The 17,921-nt window shown below is 45.8% G+C and overlaps 2 protein-coding genes across 2 annotated transcripts in view; one reads left to right on the plus strand and one right to left on the minus strand.

The window, feature by feature from the left end:
* Positions 1-14,173, plus strand: part of bmpr1aa (bone morphogenetic protein receptor, type IAa) — a 38,711-nt gene extending 24,538 nt beyond the window's left edge. The window contains exons 4-13 of the mRNA XM_047350926.1: positions 4,619-4,781; positions 5,048-5,150; positions 5,395-5,494; positions 5,574-5,661; positions 6,961-7,096; positions 7,355-7,547; positions 8,907-9,204; positions 9,387-9,562; positions 12,499-12,629; positions 12,753-14,173. Coding sequence (XP_047206882.1) covers positions 4,619-4,781; positions 5,048-5,150; positions 5,395-5,494; positions 5,574-5,661; positions 6,961-7,096; positions 7,355-7,547; positions 8,907-9,204; positions 9,387-9,562; positions 12,499-12,629; positions 12,753-12,878 — 1,514 coding nt within the window. The 3' untranslated portion in view covers positions 12,879-14,173. The remainder of the gene's footprint in view (positions 1-4,618; positions 4,782-5,047; positions 5,151-5,394; positions 5,495-5,573; positions 5,662-6,960; positions 7,097-7,354; positions 7,548-8,906; positions 9,205-9,386; positions 9,563-12,498; positions 12,630-12,752) is intronic.
* A 1,072-nt stretch (positions 14,174-15,245) lies between these two features.
* On the minus strand, positions 15,246-16,352 carry LOC124858736 (NACHT, LRR and PYD domains-containing protein 3-like). The gene is made up of 2 exons (XM_047350927.1): positions 16,100-16,352; positions 15,246-15,956 (listed from the first exon to the last, which is right to left on the minus strand). The coding sequence occupies exons 1-2, from the start codon at positions 16,350-16,352 to the stop codon at positions 15,544-15,546; spliced, it is 666 nt and encodes a 221-aa protein (XP_047206883.1). The 3' UTR covers positions 15,246-15,543.
* Positions 16,353-17,921: the final 1,569 nt, after the last annotated feature.

A 17,921-nucleotide genomic window follows, 5' to 3' on the forward strand; every position in this document is an offset into this window, starting at 1 on the left:
GGAGCCATGGTGGACCTCAGGTGGAGCCATGGTGGAGCTCAGGTGGAGCCATGGTGGAGCCATGGTGGACCTCAGGTGGAGCCATGGTGGAGCCATGGTGGACCTCAGGTGGAGCCATGGTGGACCTCAGGTGGAGCCATGGTGGAGCTCAGGTGGAGCCATGGTGGAGCCATGGTGGACCTCAGGTGGAGCCATGGTGGAGCTCAGGTGGAGCCATGGTGGACCTCAGGTGGAGCCATGGTGGACCTCAGGTGGAGCCATGGTGGACCTCAGGTGGAGCCATGGTGGACCTCAGGTGGAGCCATGGTGGACCTCAGGTGGAGCCATGGTGGACCTCAGGTGGAGCCATGGTGGAGCCATGGTGGACCTCAGGTGGAGCCATGGTGGACCTCAGGTGGAGCCATGGTGGAGCTCAGGTGGAGCCATGGTGGACCTCAGGTGGAGCCATGGTGGACCTCAGGTGGAGCCATGGTGGACCTCAGGTGGAGCCATGGTGGACCTCAGGTGGAGCCATGGTGGACCTCAGGTGGAGCCATGGTGGACCTCAGGTGGAGCCATGGTGGAGCTCAGGTGGACCTCAGGTGGAGCCATGGTGGACCTCAGGTGGAGCCATGGTGGACCTCAGGTGGAGCCATGGTGGACCTCAGGTGGAGCCATGGTGGACCTCAGGTGGAGCCATGGTGGACCTCAGGTGGAGCCATGGTGGAGCTCAGGTGGAGCCATGGTGGACCTCAGGTGGAGCCATGGTGGACCTCAGGTGGAGCCATGGTGGACCTCAGGTGGAGCCATGGTGGAGCCATGGTGGACCTCAGGTGGAGCCATGGTGGAGCTCAGGTGGAGCCATGGTGGACCTCAGGTGGAGCCATGGTGGACCTCAGGTGGAGCCATGGTGGACCTCAGGTGGAGCCATGGTGGAGCTCAGGTGGAGCCATGGTGGACCTCAGGTGGAGCCATGGTGGACCTCAGGTGGAGCCATGGTGGACCTCAGGTGGAGCCATGGTGGAGCCATGGTGGACCTCAGGTGGAGCCATGGTGGACCTCAGGTGGAGCCATGGTGGACCTCAGGTGGAGCCATGGTGGACCTCAGGTGGAGCCATGGTGGACCTCAGGTGGAGCCATGGTGGACCTCAGGTGGAGCCATGGTGGACCTCAGGTGGAGCCATGGTGGACCTCAGGTGGAGCCATGGTGGACCTCAGGTGGAGCCATGGTGGAGCTCAGGTGGACCTCAGGTGGAGCCATGGTGGACCTCAGGTGGAGCCATGGTGGACCTCAGGTGGAGCCATGGTGGACCTCAGGTGGAGCCATGGTGGACCTCAGGTGGAGCCATGGTGGACCTCAGGTGGAGCCATGGTGGAGCTCAGGATGTCTGATCCTTCTCCTGAGGCAGCAGAAATGATGGCAGCAGGTTCCTCATAACCTGCTGCTGCTGATCTTTGTCCTCAGACCTCCTCCTCCAGTTTCTGGTTAGACTCGAGGGACAAACATAGTCGTGCGTTCTTGACTCTGCGTACATCCGCCAGACGCACAAAGCTCAGTTTTTACCACTGTGTAACGGTGCCACATGATCAACTGCTCAGCAGGAACAAGTCTCCACATCGAGCTGATTGAGATGTGACACTCTGCTCCGAGCAGCGTCACGACCACGCTCCGCCTCGCACTGAGAGCTGTGTTCCTCTTCTTCGTCCCCAGTCTGGTTTAATGACCTTTAGCACCTCCGTTTCTTTCTGTTTTTCCAAAGCTACACAGAACATTAGTTCTGCCTCCCCGTAAGATGACGCCATGGTGGAAAATCTAGGAAATCGGTACACTCGACTATGAAGCCGTGAGCAGAGTCGACAATGTTCTGCCCCCAAGTCTGCTGCTCACAAAGCACCAAACAGTTGATATCATTCATATCTCCTCAGGTGAGAACTACCTGAACCTGACTGCTGTGGTTGATGGAGAAATGGAGGATCCATCTTCTAATGTAACAGTCTGTGGTGTGGAAGTTATCCTGAAACATGGAAATGTTCTTCTCATTCAGGAGGTTGAAGCATTTCAAAGCCAATCAGGGAGCAGAACATTATTGTTTCAGATGTTAGAAGAGTCTTCATTTCTTCTCCTAATGTCTGTAAATCACTGCCTCACTTATTTTGATGGAAGATGATCCAAACTTCCAGAAATATTGATGGAGAAACGGTAAATGAGGCTGAGACTGACCAGTGGTCTGTCCTCCACCCTGTTCCTACTCTTGAGGTCAGATCTTCAGGCTTTAATCTGCAGGACTCCAGCCTGCAAACAGTCTTCATGCAGAACCTCTGAGGCAGCTTCAGTCTGAGGATGTTCTCTGAACATCTGTACCAGACTGTGATTCGCAGACGGTGTTTCAGTCGACCACAGCGACTGCATCACCATGGAAACCAGCGGTTCTACAGCCGCTCACATGAAGGATAAATAGTTACCCAGCATGCTTTGCAGACCTCAATCTCCGCTCCGACTGATTAAACGCACATGTGGACGGAGACCCGCCCCCTTACTGTCAGTCACAGGCCATCAGCCAATCACAGAGCCCGACAGGAGGACTCACGACCAATCAGAGACTGCTTTAGTTAAACATCAGTCTCAACAGGATCTCAGAGCTGATGAAATCTGATCAGTTATTGATTAGTTATGGTTCAGTCAGATAGTAATCATGATCCTCTGGAGGAAAGAGGTCTCACTCTGAGCATTTAAATACAAAAGTTCTGTAGAAAGTTGGACTCATGTCTGGCTTCTAGTTCCTCCATAATAATTGATGGAAATGAGCTGAAATGAGCCAGAGTTTGTATTCAGGAATGAAATGAATTCAGTAAATCTGACCTAAAGTTTCCAGCTGCTGATCAGACTGAATCATTTCTGACGCTCAGCATCATTTCAGCTCCAACATCTCCTGAAATGGTGAAAGATCTGCATGAAGGTGATGATTTATCTCCTGCCTGCAGTTTAAGTCAGAAACTTTAGTTTTAAGATTTATTTAAACAAATGAGAGAAAACAACACGATGAAAATGTTTCCCAGCTTCTCCCAATAAAGCCCTAAAATATCAAAAGTGACATTTGGTTCTGCAGAGATCCAGAGTCTGTCCAGTCACAGCACCAGAATCAACTGGATTTAGAGTCACAGACGGGTCCAATAAAGTAGCTTTTAAACCAGTTTCTCTTTGAGTCGGTTTCATCCAGCCTCATGATCCCAGGTTGCTGTGAAGCTTCTTTCATTGAACTCAGACGGTTTCTATCAAATTAAAGGAACAAACTGATCACAGCTTCTTGCTCTGATTCATGTTTGTCTGCTGGCTTTTAAAACACTGCCTCCCCCTGCTGGCCAATACAGAGAATGCAGCTCAAACCTGGTTCTGATGTTCTCTTCCCTCCTGCTTTGTGGACCAAACCTACATCCAGTCTGAGGTTCTAAAGTCTGGAACAAACAGTGAGACGGGCCGCACCTCCGTTGTTAGATCTGCTTTTATTATGAAAAACTAAACCGGAACGGATCGTGTAAAACACAAGCTGTTAGCTGCTGTTTGATCTCTGCTAGATTATCATCTCCAACCAACTGAAACATGAAGCAGTTTTATGAGCAGCTCCACTAAAACAAACTCATTTATCTGCAGAAACAGCAGCGACTCTTCCTGCAGTTTAACTCTTATTTCTTTACCAGCAGATTGCACTGATTGAAACTGTTCAGGTTCTCATTAACCTGATGTTCCAAACCAGGAACTGAAGGTATGTGGAGATATCTGAAATGTGCAGGAAGACCTGATGAAGGTCAAGAGGCTCCGAATCATTCAGAAAGAAACGTTTGATGGAAACAAGGTGAACATTGTAACCATGGTGACCTGGAAGTTCACGTCCAGACATGGAAACTTCAGACACGTCTCAAATTTTACTCTGAGGAGAGAAAAGGATGAGAGGAGACAAAAATGATCCGAACCGGAGCAGAACCGAAAGAGGAGAGTTCAGAGAAGAAATAAATCTGCAGATGATTCCTGAAGGAGGAGAGAAAAACAAGAAATTCTGAAGGAATGAAGAACAACAGATGGAAATCTGACCAGGAAAGATGAACAGAGATCATCTGAGCTCCTCATTGTTTCTGTTAAACTGGTTTAAAGAAGCTCTGAAGCAGAAGGAGGTCCGGATCAACAACTGGAAATTGTCCCATTAAACAGACTCATATCCTGCATCATGGGATGTTTCACTGTAAAACTTTCAGGTGGGTCAGTTTGAGGTTAAATACCTGAAAATAAGAACAAAACTGAATCTAAGAGGAGAAACAGTTGGTCTCCTTCTCACCTCCTGCTGCTCCTACCAACCTGTCATCAGCTGATGAAGGAGAAATGTTTCACCTCCAGCAGGAGGCGCTCTGATAAACCTGGAGTCCCTTTAATCTGCTCCGTCACTGAAAATGTTTCAGAAAATGTTCAGAAATCTGAGCAGAAAACTGTAAAAGTTACAGAAAGAAGCGAAAAATCGAAGCTTCATGGTGATAAAATCACAGATGATGTTGAATGTTGGTTGGAGTTTAGCATCATGTCTGTTTTTTTAACAGAGAAGATCTTTGTGCAATCAGCCTAAACTGTAACTCTGGTTCTGACTCCTCCCAGCTGTAGGTCAGAACCTAGACCGCGTTCTGCTGGGGACCGGTGCGAATCCTGAGGCCCGGCGTCCTGGAGACGACTCCACCATCGCCCCTGAGGATCTTCCTCGGTTCCTCAGCTGCTACTGCTCTGGACACTGTCCTGATGATGCCACGAACAACACCTGCCAGTGAGTACAGCTGCCTCCATCAGATCCTGGACAAATAGCTCCCAGAACAGAACCAGAACATGGCAATTAGAGTCCAGCAGAATGAGAGATTCATGTCCTGAAGTATCTCAGGTAGATCACAGAGGTGCAGCAGACTCTGCAGATCAGAAACATCTAAGATTTAAAATCAGTGAAGATGCAGATGAGCCAAAGTTCTCCTCAGGTCTGGGTTCTGGATTGGGTTCTGGTTTAAAGCTCTGACTAACAGCAGGTCTGGATGTGTTCAGGACCAACGGTCAGTGCTTCGCCATCGTGGAGGAGGACGACCATGGAGAAGCTCAGCTCACCTCCGGCTGCATGAAGTATGAAGGTTACCACTTCCAGTGCAAGGTAGGACGGTCTCACTGGGACTCAGGTGTGTCCACTTCCTGCACAGACAGGAAGTGACATGCTCAGGTGTTGGTCTGGTTTCATCTAGAAACCAGATTACTGCTGGTTGTTTCATCATTTCATCCGTTTGCATTAAGTTGATGTTATATTTGGACTCTTCGTGATCTGAAACCTTCATTCTTCCTGTTGGACCCCACCTCTGGTTGGTTCTGCTCTCTGATTGGCTGACTGCTGTGATTGACAGGACTCTCCCAACGCTCAGACCAGGAGAACCATCGAGTGCTGCAACACAGATTTCTGTAACGAGAACCTGAGGCCCACGCTGCCGCCGCAGGTTCCCATCGGTAGGTCCTCAGCTGATCTGGGAGCAGGGATTCTGGAGAACCTGGACCTTATCTCTAACTGACCTGTTTGTTTCTCCAGAGAGCAGCTCCCACTGGTTGGCCTTCATCATCTCCATGACAGTCTGCTGCTGCACTCTGATCTGCCTCACCATCGTCTTCTACTACAGGTATGACCTCACCTGAACTTTTATTTTGAAGGAGACGTCTTGTTTCCTGCAGGAGGTCCCTCCAACAGTCCTCCAGCCGTGCTCTGTAAGCTGGCTCTGCCCTGATGATCAGAGAAACGTGGTTTACACTAAGAAAGTTGATGATTAAAAAGCGTTTTTAACAGAACCTGGACCTCAGGACCTGTTGACAGAAGTTAGTGGTGTCCTCAGTTTCAGGCTTGTTCTCAGGAATTACTTCAGCTTAAATCCAAAAAAGATGAAACAACATGAACTTCAGCTCATGTAGTTGAAGACGTTTCGTTCTTCATTTGAAGGTCTTTCTCAGTTGAAAGCCAGAACTTGACATTAGAAAGATCTTCAGATGTGGAGCAAAACATCTTCAACTACAAGAACTTGAGTCCAGTAGTTTTGTTTTTATGTTAATTTGGGTTTGCCAGGTCCTGGATGACTGATTATTTCTACTGAAACCTGGTGAAGATTTTCAAACTGAACAAAAACATTCAAATGAATCCCTGATCAGTTTTTAAAGTGTGTGTCTAAGTGTGTGAGGGTCTAAGTAAGTAAGTTTATTTAAGCGCCTTTCTCAGACAAAAGCATCACGAAGCGCTGTACAGAAAACCAATAAAATAACGATTAAAATGAAGTGCCATGAAGAAGTAAAAATGAGATAGAATTAAACACAATAAAACTAAACCTTCAACAGAAAGCCTGTTTAAACAGGAATGTTTTAACTGCTTTTTAAAAGAGTTCAGAGTCAACTAATTGTAGCTGTAGAGGTAGACTGGTCCACAGCCTTGGTGCCTCGAACTGGAAGGTTTCTGTCCCCCTTGGTCTTCAGTCTGGTCCACAGAACATCTAAAACGTTCTGAGCCTCAGAACGAAGACGGCGAGCAGCAATCTGGGGGTAGAGTTAGAAGAGGAGCCGAACTGATTTATGTAAGTAGTTCAGGAGGAGCTATAATCATGGTCTAGTTGCTGGAGAGCCAATCACTGATCTGGGATAAACCGTGGACTAGGGTGGACAATCTATCCAGCTGATGAGGCTAAAATATCATCTGCATAAAATGATAAGAAATGTTATTAAAGGACTGAATGACGCCAGGTAAAGGAAGCATATAAAAAGCCAATAATGGACCCAGAACCGACCCGTGTTGAACCTGCCAGTTAAAGAGGCGATCCTACAAGTGAACTTGTCTGTCATGACAGAGAAAATCCTCCCAGATAGATAAGAAGTAAATCCGTTTAGTGGAGAACCAGACAAGTGTGTGTTTGTCTGAGTGTGTGTGTGTGTGTTTTCAGGTACAAGTGGCAGACTGAGCGTGAACGCTATCCTAAAGACTTGGAGCAGGAAGTCTTCATCCGAGGAGGAGAGTCCCTCAAAGACCTCATCCACCAATCACAGAGCTCCGGCAGCGGCTCAGGGCTCCCTCTGCTGGTAGGAAGCAGAACCACACTCACCTTCAACGTGTGATCTACACTCAGTCCCACAGCAGAACATTTGCTTCTCCTTCTAGATGTATGAAAGGTTGGAACACAGACCCACAACCTGGACTTTAGATTTTCTTTATTTTAAAATATGAGATGAGACAGGACCCTACATTTAGTCATCTCAGGGTGCATCTTGTAAAGATCCTGTTCTGTCATTTGAGAAACAATATTGTGTTTAAAACAATGTGACGTCTGCCTTCTTCAGGTCCAGCGGACCATCGCCAAGCAGATCCAGATGGTTCGTCAGATCGGGAAGGGCCGCTACGGCGAGGTGTGGCTCGGCCGCTGGAGAGGAGAGAAGGTGGCTGTCAAAGTGTTCTTCACCCGCGAGGAGGCCAGCTGGTTCAGGGAGACTGAGATCTACCAGACGGTCCTGATGAGACACGAGAACATCCTTGGTAGGTTCCTCGGTTTCTCTTGACCTCACGCTGCAGAGTTTAAACCAGAAGACATTTTTGGAGGGCTGCACGGTGGTGCAGTTGGTAGCTCTGTTGCCTTGCAGCAAGAAGGTCCTGGGTTCAATTTCCAGCTGAATGTTCTCCCCGTGCATGTGTGGGTTCTCACCGGGTACTCTGGCTTCCTCCCACAGTCCAAAGACATGTTAGGTTAATTGGTCTCTAAATTGCCCTTAGGTGTATGAATGAGTGTGTGTGGTTGTTTGTATGTTGCCCTGTGATGGACTGGTGACCTGTCCAGGGTGAACTCCGCCTCTCGCCCAGAGACTGCTGGAGATAGACACCAGCTCCCCTGCGACCCACTATGGAATAAGCGGTAGAAAATGACTGACTGACATTTTTGGATTCAGCATCCATCACAGCAGCTCTGATGATCGCCTGAGGAACTCAGTTTGGACTCTAATGTAAGACGGTTAATAGAGCAGACTGTTTTACTTCTAACAACCTTTTCTCTCATAGAACCAAACCAATCAGTCGAGTTGTTTCTTTACTAGTTGTGTTAACCCTCCTGGGTCCATTTTTTAGCTTGTTTTATTAATTTTTGCATAACTGTAGTTTTCTCCAGTGAGCAGGAGGGTCGCCTCTTTGTGACTTCAGGTTGCAGGAGGGAAGGTTCTGACTGGGTTCTGTGCTTATGCACCGAACAGCAGTTCAGATTACCCAGCCTTCTGGAAGTCTCTGGATGATGTCCTGGAAGGACTGTCCTCTGGGGATTCAGGGGTCTGTCTAATTGGTTTTTGTTTTATTCCTGTCCGGTCATGTAATTGTGTACAGTGCTTTGGTCAGCTGTTACGTTGTTTTTTAAATGCTTTAGAAATAAAGTAGTCCCTGAACTAAAGATGAAGATTCCAACTATTAAAACCTGAGAATGGATCCAAGCACAGAAAACTGCAAGCGAAGCTTCTCTAATCTCAGGTTTAGAGGTTTCACAGTTTTGTCAAAAAACGCAACAGAATATGCTCATATTTTAGTGATCTTGCTAATGAATTCAGATGTTAGTCAAACATCAGATCATTTCTGAATCTTTATTTCATTTTTATCGATGCATTAACACCTAAAGTCTCATTAATAATATTGGCTGGGCGTGTTGCCCAAGATGGCAGCATTTTAATACAACATTAGTCATAAACATTTGACATTATTATTTTACAGTATTAACTGAAACACCACAGTCATGTGACCACAGGTCTGTCAGGAATCTGCAGGTTCTGCGTCCAAGAAAACCAAAACCATGGAGAATTTCTGATGGTAAATTGATGAAATGCAGTCCAACATGTGAACCTTTCCTCCCACGTTCTGCAGGCTTCATCGCAGCAGACATCAAAGGTTCTGGTGCCTTCACGCAGCTCTTCCTCATCACAGACTACCATGAGAACGGCTCTCTGTACGACTACCTGAAGGTGAACACGCTGGATGCTGCGGCGCTGCTGCGACTCGCCTACACCGCCGCCTGCGGCCTCTGCCACCTGCACACGGAGATCTATGGCACGCAGGGCAAGCCCGCCATCGCCCACCGAGACCTGAAGAGCAAGAACATCCTGGTGAAGAAGAACGGCACCTGCTGCATCGCAGACCTGGGCCTCGCCGTCAAGTTCAACAGGTGATGAGTTTTCTGCTGTTATTTTCACCTTCCGTCTTTAGATTTTTCATTGACTGAAGACCTCACAGATCTTCAGACACAAACCAGGAAAAACATCTTCCTGATAAGCGTTTATTAAAGGATTCGTCACTCTGAGGATGCACATGTTAATAAACTGTTACCTGCCACCTGTGTTGCCATAGCGACACCAGTGAGGTGGACATCCCTCTGAGCACCCGGGTCGGGACGAGGCGCTACATGGCCCCCGAGGTCCTGGACGAGAGTCTCAACAAGAACCACTTCCAGGCCTACATCATGGCTGACATGTACAGCTACGGCCTCGTCGTCTGGGAGATGACCAGACGCTGCGTCACCGGAGGTACGTTCCCCCTGAAACAATGATGTTCACTGCAGAGGGCCCGCTGGGTCAGCATTTACTCTACAGGACCAGTGATCCTGGTTCCCTCTATTTAGATCTTAGAAATAATCCGTCTTCTCACCTGTTTGTTAGCATCTTACCTGTTCAGTAGTTCTATAGTTATTGGTTTTGCACCAGTTAAGGAAGTAAAAATTGTGTCATATTGTAATGAATCATATTTTTTGGCTCTTAACTAGAAACAAACCTGTGCTTTCAGAAAGTGTTGCCGTGGTATCAGAATTGTATCGAGTATTTTTCTTTGTATCGATTTTAGATGTTTTTATCGTGACAACCTTGGTTGTTAGTATCTAATTTGTTGCACATGCTTTCTGCTGCTTTAACTGTTCATCTACTAAAATGTTCCAATTATTCAGGACTAAAGTTGTCAAAACGAACAATATTTCGATATAATCAATACTAGAAACACCGCCTGGCCAAAGAAAAGGTCGCCACCAAAACAAAAGGTCACACTCTAATATTTGGTTGGACCTCCTTTAGCTTTGATTACGGCTCCATTTGCTGAGGCTTTATTTCGATAAACTTCTGCAACGTCACAAGATTTATTTCCACCCAGTGTTGCATTGATGATGGTAGAGTCAAAACCTTCTCCAGAACATCCCAAAGATTCTCCATGAAGTTAAGGTCTGGACCCTGGTGGCCAATCCATGTGTGAGAACGATGTCTCATGCTCCCTGAACCACTCTTTCACAGTTCGAGCCCGATGAATCCTGGCATTGTCATCTTGGAATATACCCGTACCATCATGGAAGAATAAAGATCCATTGATGGAATAACCTGATCATTCAGGTAGTCAGCTGACCTCATTCTTTGAACACATACTGTTGCTGAACCCAAACGTTTAACTGATCGTCGATCACGATCATTCAGGATTTTTTTCCGGCCACATTTCTTCCTCAAAGACGATGGGTCCCCACTGTCCTTCCAGTTTTTAATAATGCGTTGGACAGTTCTTAACCCAACGTTGGTAGTTTCTACTATCTCCTTAGATGTTTTCTCTGCTTGATGCACGCCAATGATTTGACCCTCCTGAAACAGACTGACATCTTCTCCACGACCACAGGACGTGTCTTTAGACATGGTTGTTTAAGAAATGAGAAGCAACTTATTGCACCAGTTGGAGTTAAATAAGTTGTTGCCAACTGAAACATAATCGCCCCTGCAGTAATTATCCAATGAGAGGCTTGTACCTATTTGCTTAGTTAAATCCAGGCATTTTACATGAATTATTCAAAGACATTCATTTACATCGAAATTAATCGAAACTGACCCATTTGACCCAGTATAGGTGGTAGGAGACATACAGACTGTAACAAAACTAACATCTCTGTTGGACAACGTCTCCCACCCCATTCATGAAGCTTTTGTAGAACAGGAGAGCTCCTTCACTGACAGACTGCTGCATCCTAAGTGCACAAAGGAGCGTGATCACAGATCCTTCCTCCCAGCAGCTCTAACAGCTTTATAACCATCACTGCTCTCAACAAACTCAATAAGTGTTCACATCCCTGCTGTTTTTGCAGCTTTTCCATTTCTTATAATAAATCTGTTGTTTTTTATGCACATTTATAAATGTTTATTTTGTACATTTTCAAGTTCACGCTACTCAGTTTCACGTCTTTTATTCTGAGTATGCTACTTTTAATAACTGTTCAGTATTTTTGTCTTAAGCTGTAAATATTTCCCTTAAAGTCTGTTATTTGTTGTTTTTTATATTTTTTACATTTACATGAATCTGCCTGCTTCCATTTGCCTTTCACTTTGCTGCTGATGCAGCTGAAACTGTCCACTGACAGTTTTCATCATTTATTTTATGTCTGTGTGTCGCTATGGTTACCAAGGAGCGCTAACAAGGAGATTATTGCTAAATGTCGAACCTTTTCTCACTCCCAGAAATTTTACACCTGATAAAGAATGAATTTGTTAAATTGTAGCCATTTTCTGTGTGTGTTACTGCAGCAGACCTTCTGGTCTTCTGTAGACGTCCCTCAGGACCAGATATCTCACATCGTTCCTCCCATAGACGTCCATTCTAAATCAGCTATGAAGCTTCTCCTGAAAACTGGAACTGAAGGATGTTTTTAACTTGTCGTGTCTTTCATATAAAACTCTGTAGACACATGAAATTAGATATTTATGACCATCAGACATTCCTGCCCCTCGTGGTTCATGAACTATTGTGAAAGACCTCACAGCTTTCTAGGAGTTGTTAGTTGGAGACGTAGATTCGATTGTTTTCTTTCTCTCTGGCTGTTGTGACACAGAAGCTGCAGATGTGAGATGTTTCACAGCTTCTTCAGATGGAAACTCTTCTTACACCCATCACTGTTACACGTCCTACTCAATTTATATGTTGAAATGTTGGCATTTCTGTCTGCTTTCAGCCAGAGTGTCTCTCATTGCTCTACAGAGACGTTCCCTCAGAGCACAGAGAACATCCAGCAGCTTCCCATTGGTTCTCCTTAGAGACTCTCTACCTTTAACTTCTAACCAGCGACACACAGGTGTGGTTGCCATGGTAACGTCTCCTGCGGAACCTTTAACACCGTTAGCTTCTTCATCATCAACATGTGGACGCCTCATTGGCTCACAGACATTAATGCTCTGAGCAGCAGATGTTTGGATCCTAATACACAGACAGAAATCCAGTCTTCAACAATCCTGACATTCGATATCACACTAGATGCTGTTTCTTCAAGCTTGTCTCATAGTTCTGTTCAGTTTACTTTCAGGAAACATGGTTTTTACTCCAGGATGGACCAATAATACCAAAGTTTTCTACAGTTTATTTTTCATTGAGAGTTTAAGATTTTAAACTCATTTTAAACTGAGAGATCTTCTTCTGTCTCAGCTGACTGAAGGTGTTTCTCTCTGTTCAGGTATCGTGGAGGACTACCAGCAGCCATATTACAACATGGTGACCTCTGAACCCTCCTATGAAGACATGCTGGAGGTGGTTTGTGTTAAAGGACTTCGGCCCACAGTGTCCAACCGCTGGAACAGTGACGAGGTGAGACTGTAGATGGAGAATCCTCCTGCTGAGGCTCCAAGATGTTCTGATTGTTGGTTCTTGGCTGGATCAGGAGGTTAAAACAGTCCTGGACTTACTGAGATCCTCTTGTTGTTTCCTCAGTGCCTTCGAGCCATGCTGAAGCTGATGTCAGAGTGCTGGGCCCATAACCCCGCCTCCCGCCTCACCATCCTCAGAGTGAAGAAGACGCTCGCCAAGATGGTGGAGTCCCAGGACATGAAGATCTGAAGAAAATCCTCATCTTCCTCCTTCTTCCTCCAGATTCACCTGACTTCACTCTACCTGGACTGGATCAGACCGGACTGGACCGCTTCTCTCAGCCTGCCTCCTTCATCTGGAGGAGGAAGAGGAGGAGAAACTGAGAGATTAAATGAGCTTCCTCAGAGCTGAAATCTCCTCCTCCTCCTCCTCGTTCTTCATCCAGAGGGAGACAGCTGAGCTCGATGCTTTCTGTGAAAGCCAAACAAGACGATAAAATCCCTGAACTGAGAGGAGATGAATGGAGGAGAGGAGCCCAGTTTAGTTTTCCTTTGTTTCTTCTTCAAGACTGAGTTCTCCTGCCATAAAGGAAGATGTCTCCATCTTCCAGCAGCTTCTTTCCAAACTAAATGAGCTCCTCTGATGACATGAGAACTGAAACCTGGAGATAAATGTTTCTGTTAGATGTTGAGCTTCACCTGAGAGCTCTGTGGAGTCCAGGAGACGTCTGCCGTCCTGTTTCTGTCTGTCCACTTCCTGTCAGTCTGCCTCAGTCGGGTCAGGTGGTATATGTAGGGGCGGGGCTACCGATGAAGCTCCACAAACTGACTGATCAAAGCAGGAAGTGTCAGGAGTTAGAGAACCATCAGGTTCCTGCAGGTCTGCATCACAAAGTCAGATAGAATAAAATCTGCATCTGGAAGCTTAAAATGAGTTGAACTTCAGAGAAACTGCTGCCTGGAACCAGCTGCTCCTCTCTGATGGATCTTTGTTGAGTTTGTTATGAGGTCACATGACCTGCGTCCTCTCTGGGACCTCCAGCCTGCAGTTTGACCACCACAGAACCTGGAGCTCTAATGAAGCCACCAGGGACATAGGATCCTTCGGTCTGGTTCTGCACAGTGACTGACCCGTTTACCAGATCAAATCCACCTTCTAAACACTCCAGAAGTCTCAACTTGATGTTCTGATCCGAGAACAGAAATCAAACTGCTAACAGTTTCCCTCCACTTCTAGTCTTTGTGCTAAGCTACGCTAACAGCTCCCTGAAGCTGAAAATGTGGGACTGTTCCTTTAAGTGGAGCAGCAGGACGTGGTGCACGCTGCAGCTCTGTGTTCACATTCACATGTTTCCTGTGTAAAAATAAAAGGCCCGAATAGGAAGAACCTCTGATGTGGAAATGTTCCATGTTGTTCTGTTGTTGTTGGTGTTTGTACAGCTTCTGGTTTGGTGCTGCATGACTTCAGCAAGAAGATGAAGAACTGGTCTTCAGTCTGTCCAAGTGAGCAGTTTGGAAGTAAAGAAGCTTATTTTAGTCCACAAACTGTCAGCGTCGGCTCTTCTTTCATTCTCAACATGTTTTCAAGGTTTGGAAAGATGGAGCAGAAATATCATTTCATCATCGCTTTGTGTTTCTGCTGCTAATTTATTCAACTAAAGAAACAAATCTGTCATTTAAAGACATCTCAGAGAGAAGATGGAGATGTTTTACTGTAAATGAGGACTTTCTGAAAGTCAGTGTTGTGATAGAAAATATCTGTTTTATTGAAATATTGAAATATTGAACAGAGGAAGAGAATAGAATGAGCAGCAAATGAATCAAATCCAGAAGAAGAAAATGTGTTTATTTCCACTAAAACACATGAAGTAAAACTGCAGCAAATATACAAAAGGAAGATTTAATATTTGAATCTAAAAAGTGTTTAGAGAAATAGGAGCCGACAGAAACAGATAATGTCCAGTGATGGAGAAAAACTGCACAACATTTCAATGAAATCTGAGTCATGAATGAAAGTTAAAAACCAAGAGAGAAACACAACATCCTGATATTCAGTGTGAAGCTTTGACTGGAAACAGACAGAACAACAACATGTGGATCCTGGAATAATAATCCCAGCTTCCATCTTTAAAGGACTGGAAGAGGAAGAAGTTTCCAAGGAATCATTTAGAAGAGTTTCACAAAGAAACTGATTGAATCCATGAATCTGAAAACGTGTTTCTGAGTGAAAGAGACAAACATGTAGAGACTGAACTTTCTGTTCAACAGTGAGAGTGTTTCTCTGACAGGAGGAGACTCTCTAGACCCAACTCAGCACAGAAACACTGAAGAACCTGGATTGAACCAGAACCCAAATCCAGGATACAGAGGTTCAGTGAATGTGGTGTTGAAGGTGTGGAGGTGGATCAGTGAGTCAGAGGAGACTCTGTAGAAGGACAGGATGCCAGCAGGACAGTCCACATACACTGCTACTCTGTTAGAGATGGAGGAGGAGGAGGAGGAGGAGGAGGAGGAGGAGGAGGAGGAGGTGGAGGAGATGGAGGAGGAGGAGGAGATGGAGGAGTCAGAGGAGATGGAGGAGGAAGAGGTGGAGGAGGAAGAGATGGAGGAGGAGGTGGAGGTGGAGGAGGAGGAGGAGGAAGAGGAGGAGATATACGTTTCTTTTTTATTGTGACAGATATAGTAACCATAATCATCAGAGCAGCTCAGCCTCCAGGACTGATCATTCTTTCCAAACCAACAGTCCTCCTTGTCTCCTCTCCTCTTGATTCTTCTGTAACTCACTGATATATAAACTCCTCCTCTCCACTCGACCTCCCAGTAACAGCGACCAGTCAGACCAGTTCTACATAGAAGCTGAGGAACATCAAATCTGTCTGGATGATCAGGATATGACTGAAGTTCCTCCACACGTGTCACCTTCCTGTTGTGTTGAAGGTGAATGGAAATATAAACTGGATGTTCTGGTGGGCTTTGTCTTCAGCCCAGTCCAGAGTGAACTTCTGGGTTAAGACTGTTTTCCCAATGCCAGCCACTCCCTTTGTCATCACTGTTCTGATTGGTTGATCTCTTCCAGGTGGGACTTTAAAGATGTCTTCTTGTCTGATGGTTGTTTCTGGTCTGTGTGGTTTCCTGGATGCTGTTTCAATCTGTCTGACCTCATGTTCATCATTGACCTCTCCAGTCCCTCCCTCTGTGATGTAGAGCTCTGTGTAGATCTGGTTCAGAAGGGTTGGACTTCCTGCTTTAGCGATCCCCTCAAACACACACTGGAACTTCTTCTTCAGACCAGATTTAAGTTCTTGTTGACAAGGTGCAGCCAGATCTTCTAAATTAACACAAAAAACAAAATCAGGAAGGAAACAAAATGATCTTCTGGAGATGATTAGAATAAATGTGATTCCATCTCTTCAGACATCAGTAAATGTGTGATTTATCCATCAGGTTCAATCTTTGTAGAAATCCTCTTACTGCTCTGCAGACGGTCAGCCAGCTCCTCCTGCTTCATCCTCCTCAGGAAGATCACGGTGATCTTCATCATCGCCTCTCTGCTGTTCCTCTGCTCTTCATCCTCACCTCCCAACTCCTCATCATCTCTCGGACTCTCTGAGCATTCTGGGTCATCTGGACTCAGAACCTTCTGGATCTTCTTCAGCTCGTTCTTCACAAAAGTGACCATGTTGTCCTCCAGCAGCTGGAACAGAACAATATATGAAGGACACATCAGACTGAGATCATGGAGCCAAACATCAGAACCATGTTGTCCTCCAGCAGCTGGACCAGAACCTTTCTGAACACATTTTCATTAGTTGCTGCAGTGATGCAAACTAGTCTGAAGCACAACTGAAATGTAATGAATCCATTGAGATGTTGAAGAGCTGAAGAACACGCTGCAGCTCTGAACTCCTGAGAGGGAACATCACCAAGTCACTGGTTCAGATACGTGTGATTGTTCCAACTACAGCTGAGAAGATCTGAGACTCTTCATCACTAGAACTGAGGAAGACTTTCAGATACCATGAAGAAACGGTTCAGGAACAGAGAAACAAAGTCCAGTTGGTTCCAGGTTAAATTTGATTCAATCACTATGAATATGGGAGAGGGACCAAACAGTCCAGTTAGCTCATTAACATGTTGCAGAACCAATCAGAACCAATCAGAGTGAGCTCTGGTCCAAACTAAATATTTGACTTTAACAAGAGAAAAGTGTTTAATGATGGCGACTAATCAATGAGGTCCAAAAGCAACCAGATCAGAGCTGTTCAACATGATGTAGCAGCATCCAGGACGCCTCCAACAACATCCATTCTTTCCACTTTCACTGCTGAGGTTCTGGAGAACATCCAACACACACCGCTTCACATATGAACATAGAAATGTAGAAAAAGAGCTGAGCTCACGTTAAACACATGATGGAATAAAAACATTTCAGACTGACTCAGTTTCCATAGTTACAGCAGTTAGATACAGCTCACCTCTCTGAGGATGGAGATCCAGGAGATCTGAAGTTGATGGCATCATCCTTTGACCTGTCGCTCTTAAAGGACACACAGCTGGGTTCTGGTTCTGGTTCTAGTCTCTGATGGATCCTGACAGAAACATTATGATTAAAACACACTCTGTGAGGTTCTGTTTACATACCAGCTAACATTTACATTATGGACCCATCTGGACAGGAACCGGGCTGAAAAATGGGACCCAGATGTAATTGTCTACAAGTTTAATAACAGCTCCATGTTAATTGTCTATTTAGGTTTGATGAAGGACAGTTCTGGGTAAAATCTGGGACCCATATGGGACCAGAGGTTCTGCTACAGTTGAACTGATTTTCTAGAGACCCATTTGAGACCCAGTCAGTACCTCCATAGAGTGAACAGCTGGTTCTGTTGATATGGGTCGTATTTAGACAGAAAATAAATGTCAACATTATTCCATAAATGTCTGATCTGCCATCCTTCTTTCTAGGATGAAGAATGTTGAACACATGTTGGTCATCAAGATCCAGGAAATGTGTTGGAAGTTGGTGAGTTTTTCCAGATGTGTCCTGCTGGAACCCAGAGCTCTAACCAACAGGCTGGTTCTGAAACACTGACTTGCTGTTTGTAAGAACCCACTGATACCATGCTGAGCTGCCTCTGTTCAGTCTGTATGAAGCACCAAAGAGGAGCAGCAGCAGCTTCATGACCACGTCTTCTTTGGCCTGATATAGTGTGAACGCTGTGTGAAAAGGGCTATGGACAGTTAGAGATGGTGATCTCACCTCTGATCTTTGCTCTGGCTCTCATGTTTCCCA

Source organism: Girardinichthys multiradiatus, chromosome 22 (assembly GCF_021462225.1).
Source record: "Girardinichthys multiradiatus isolate DD_20200921_A chromosome 22, DD_fGirMul_XY1, whole genome shotgun sequence".
NCBI classification, from domain to species: domain Eukaryota; kingdom Metazoa; phylum Chordata; class Actinopteri; order Cyprinodontiformes; family Goodeidae; genus Girardinichthys; species Girardinichthys multiradiatus.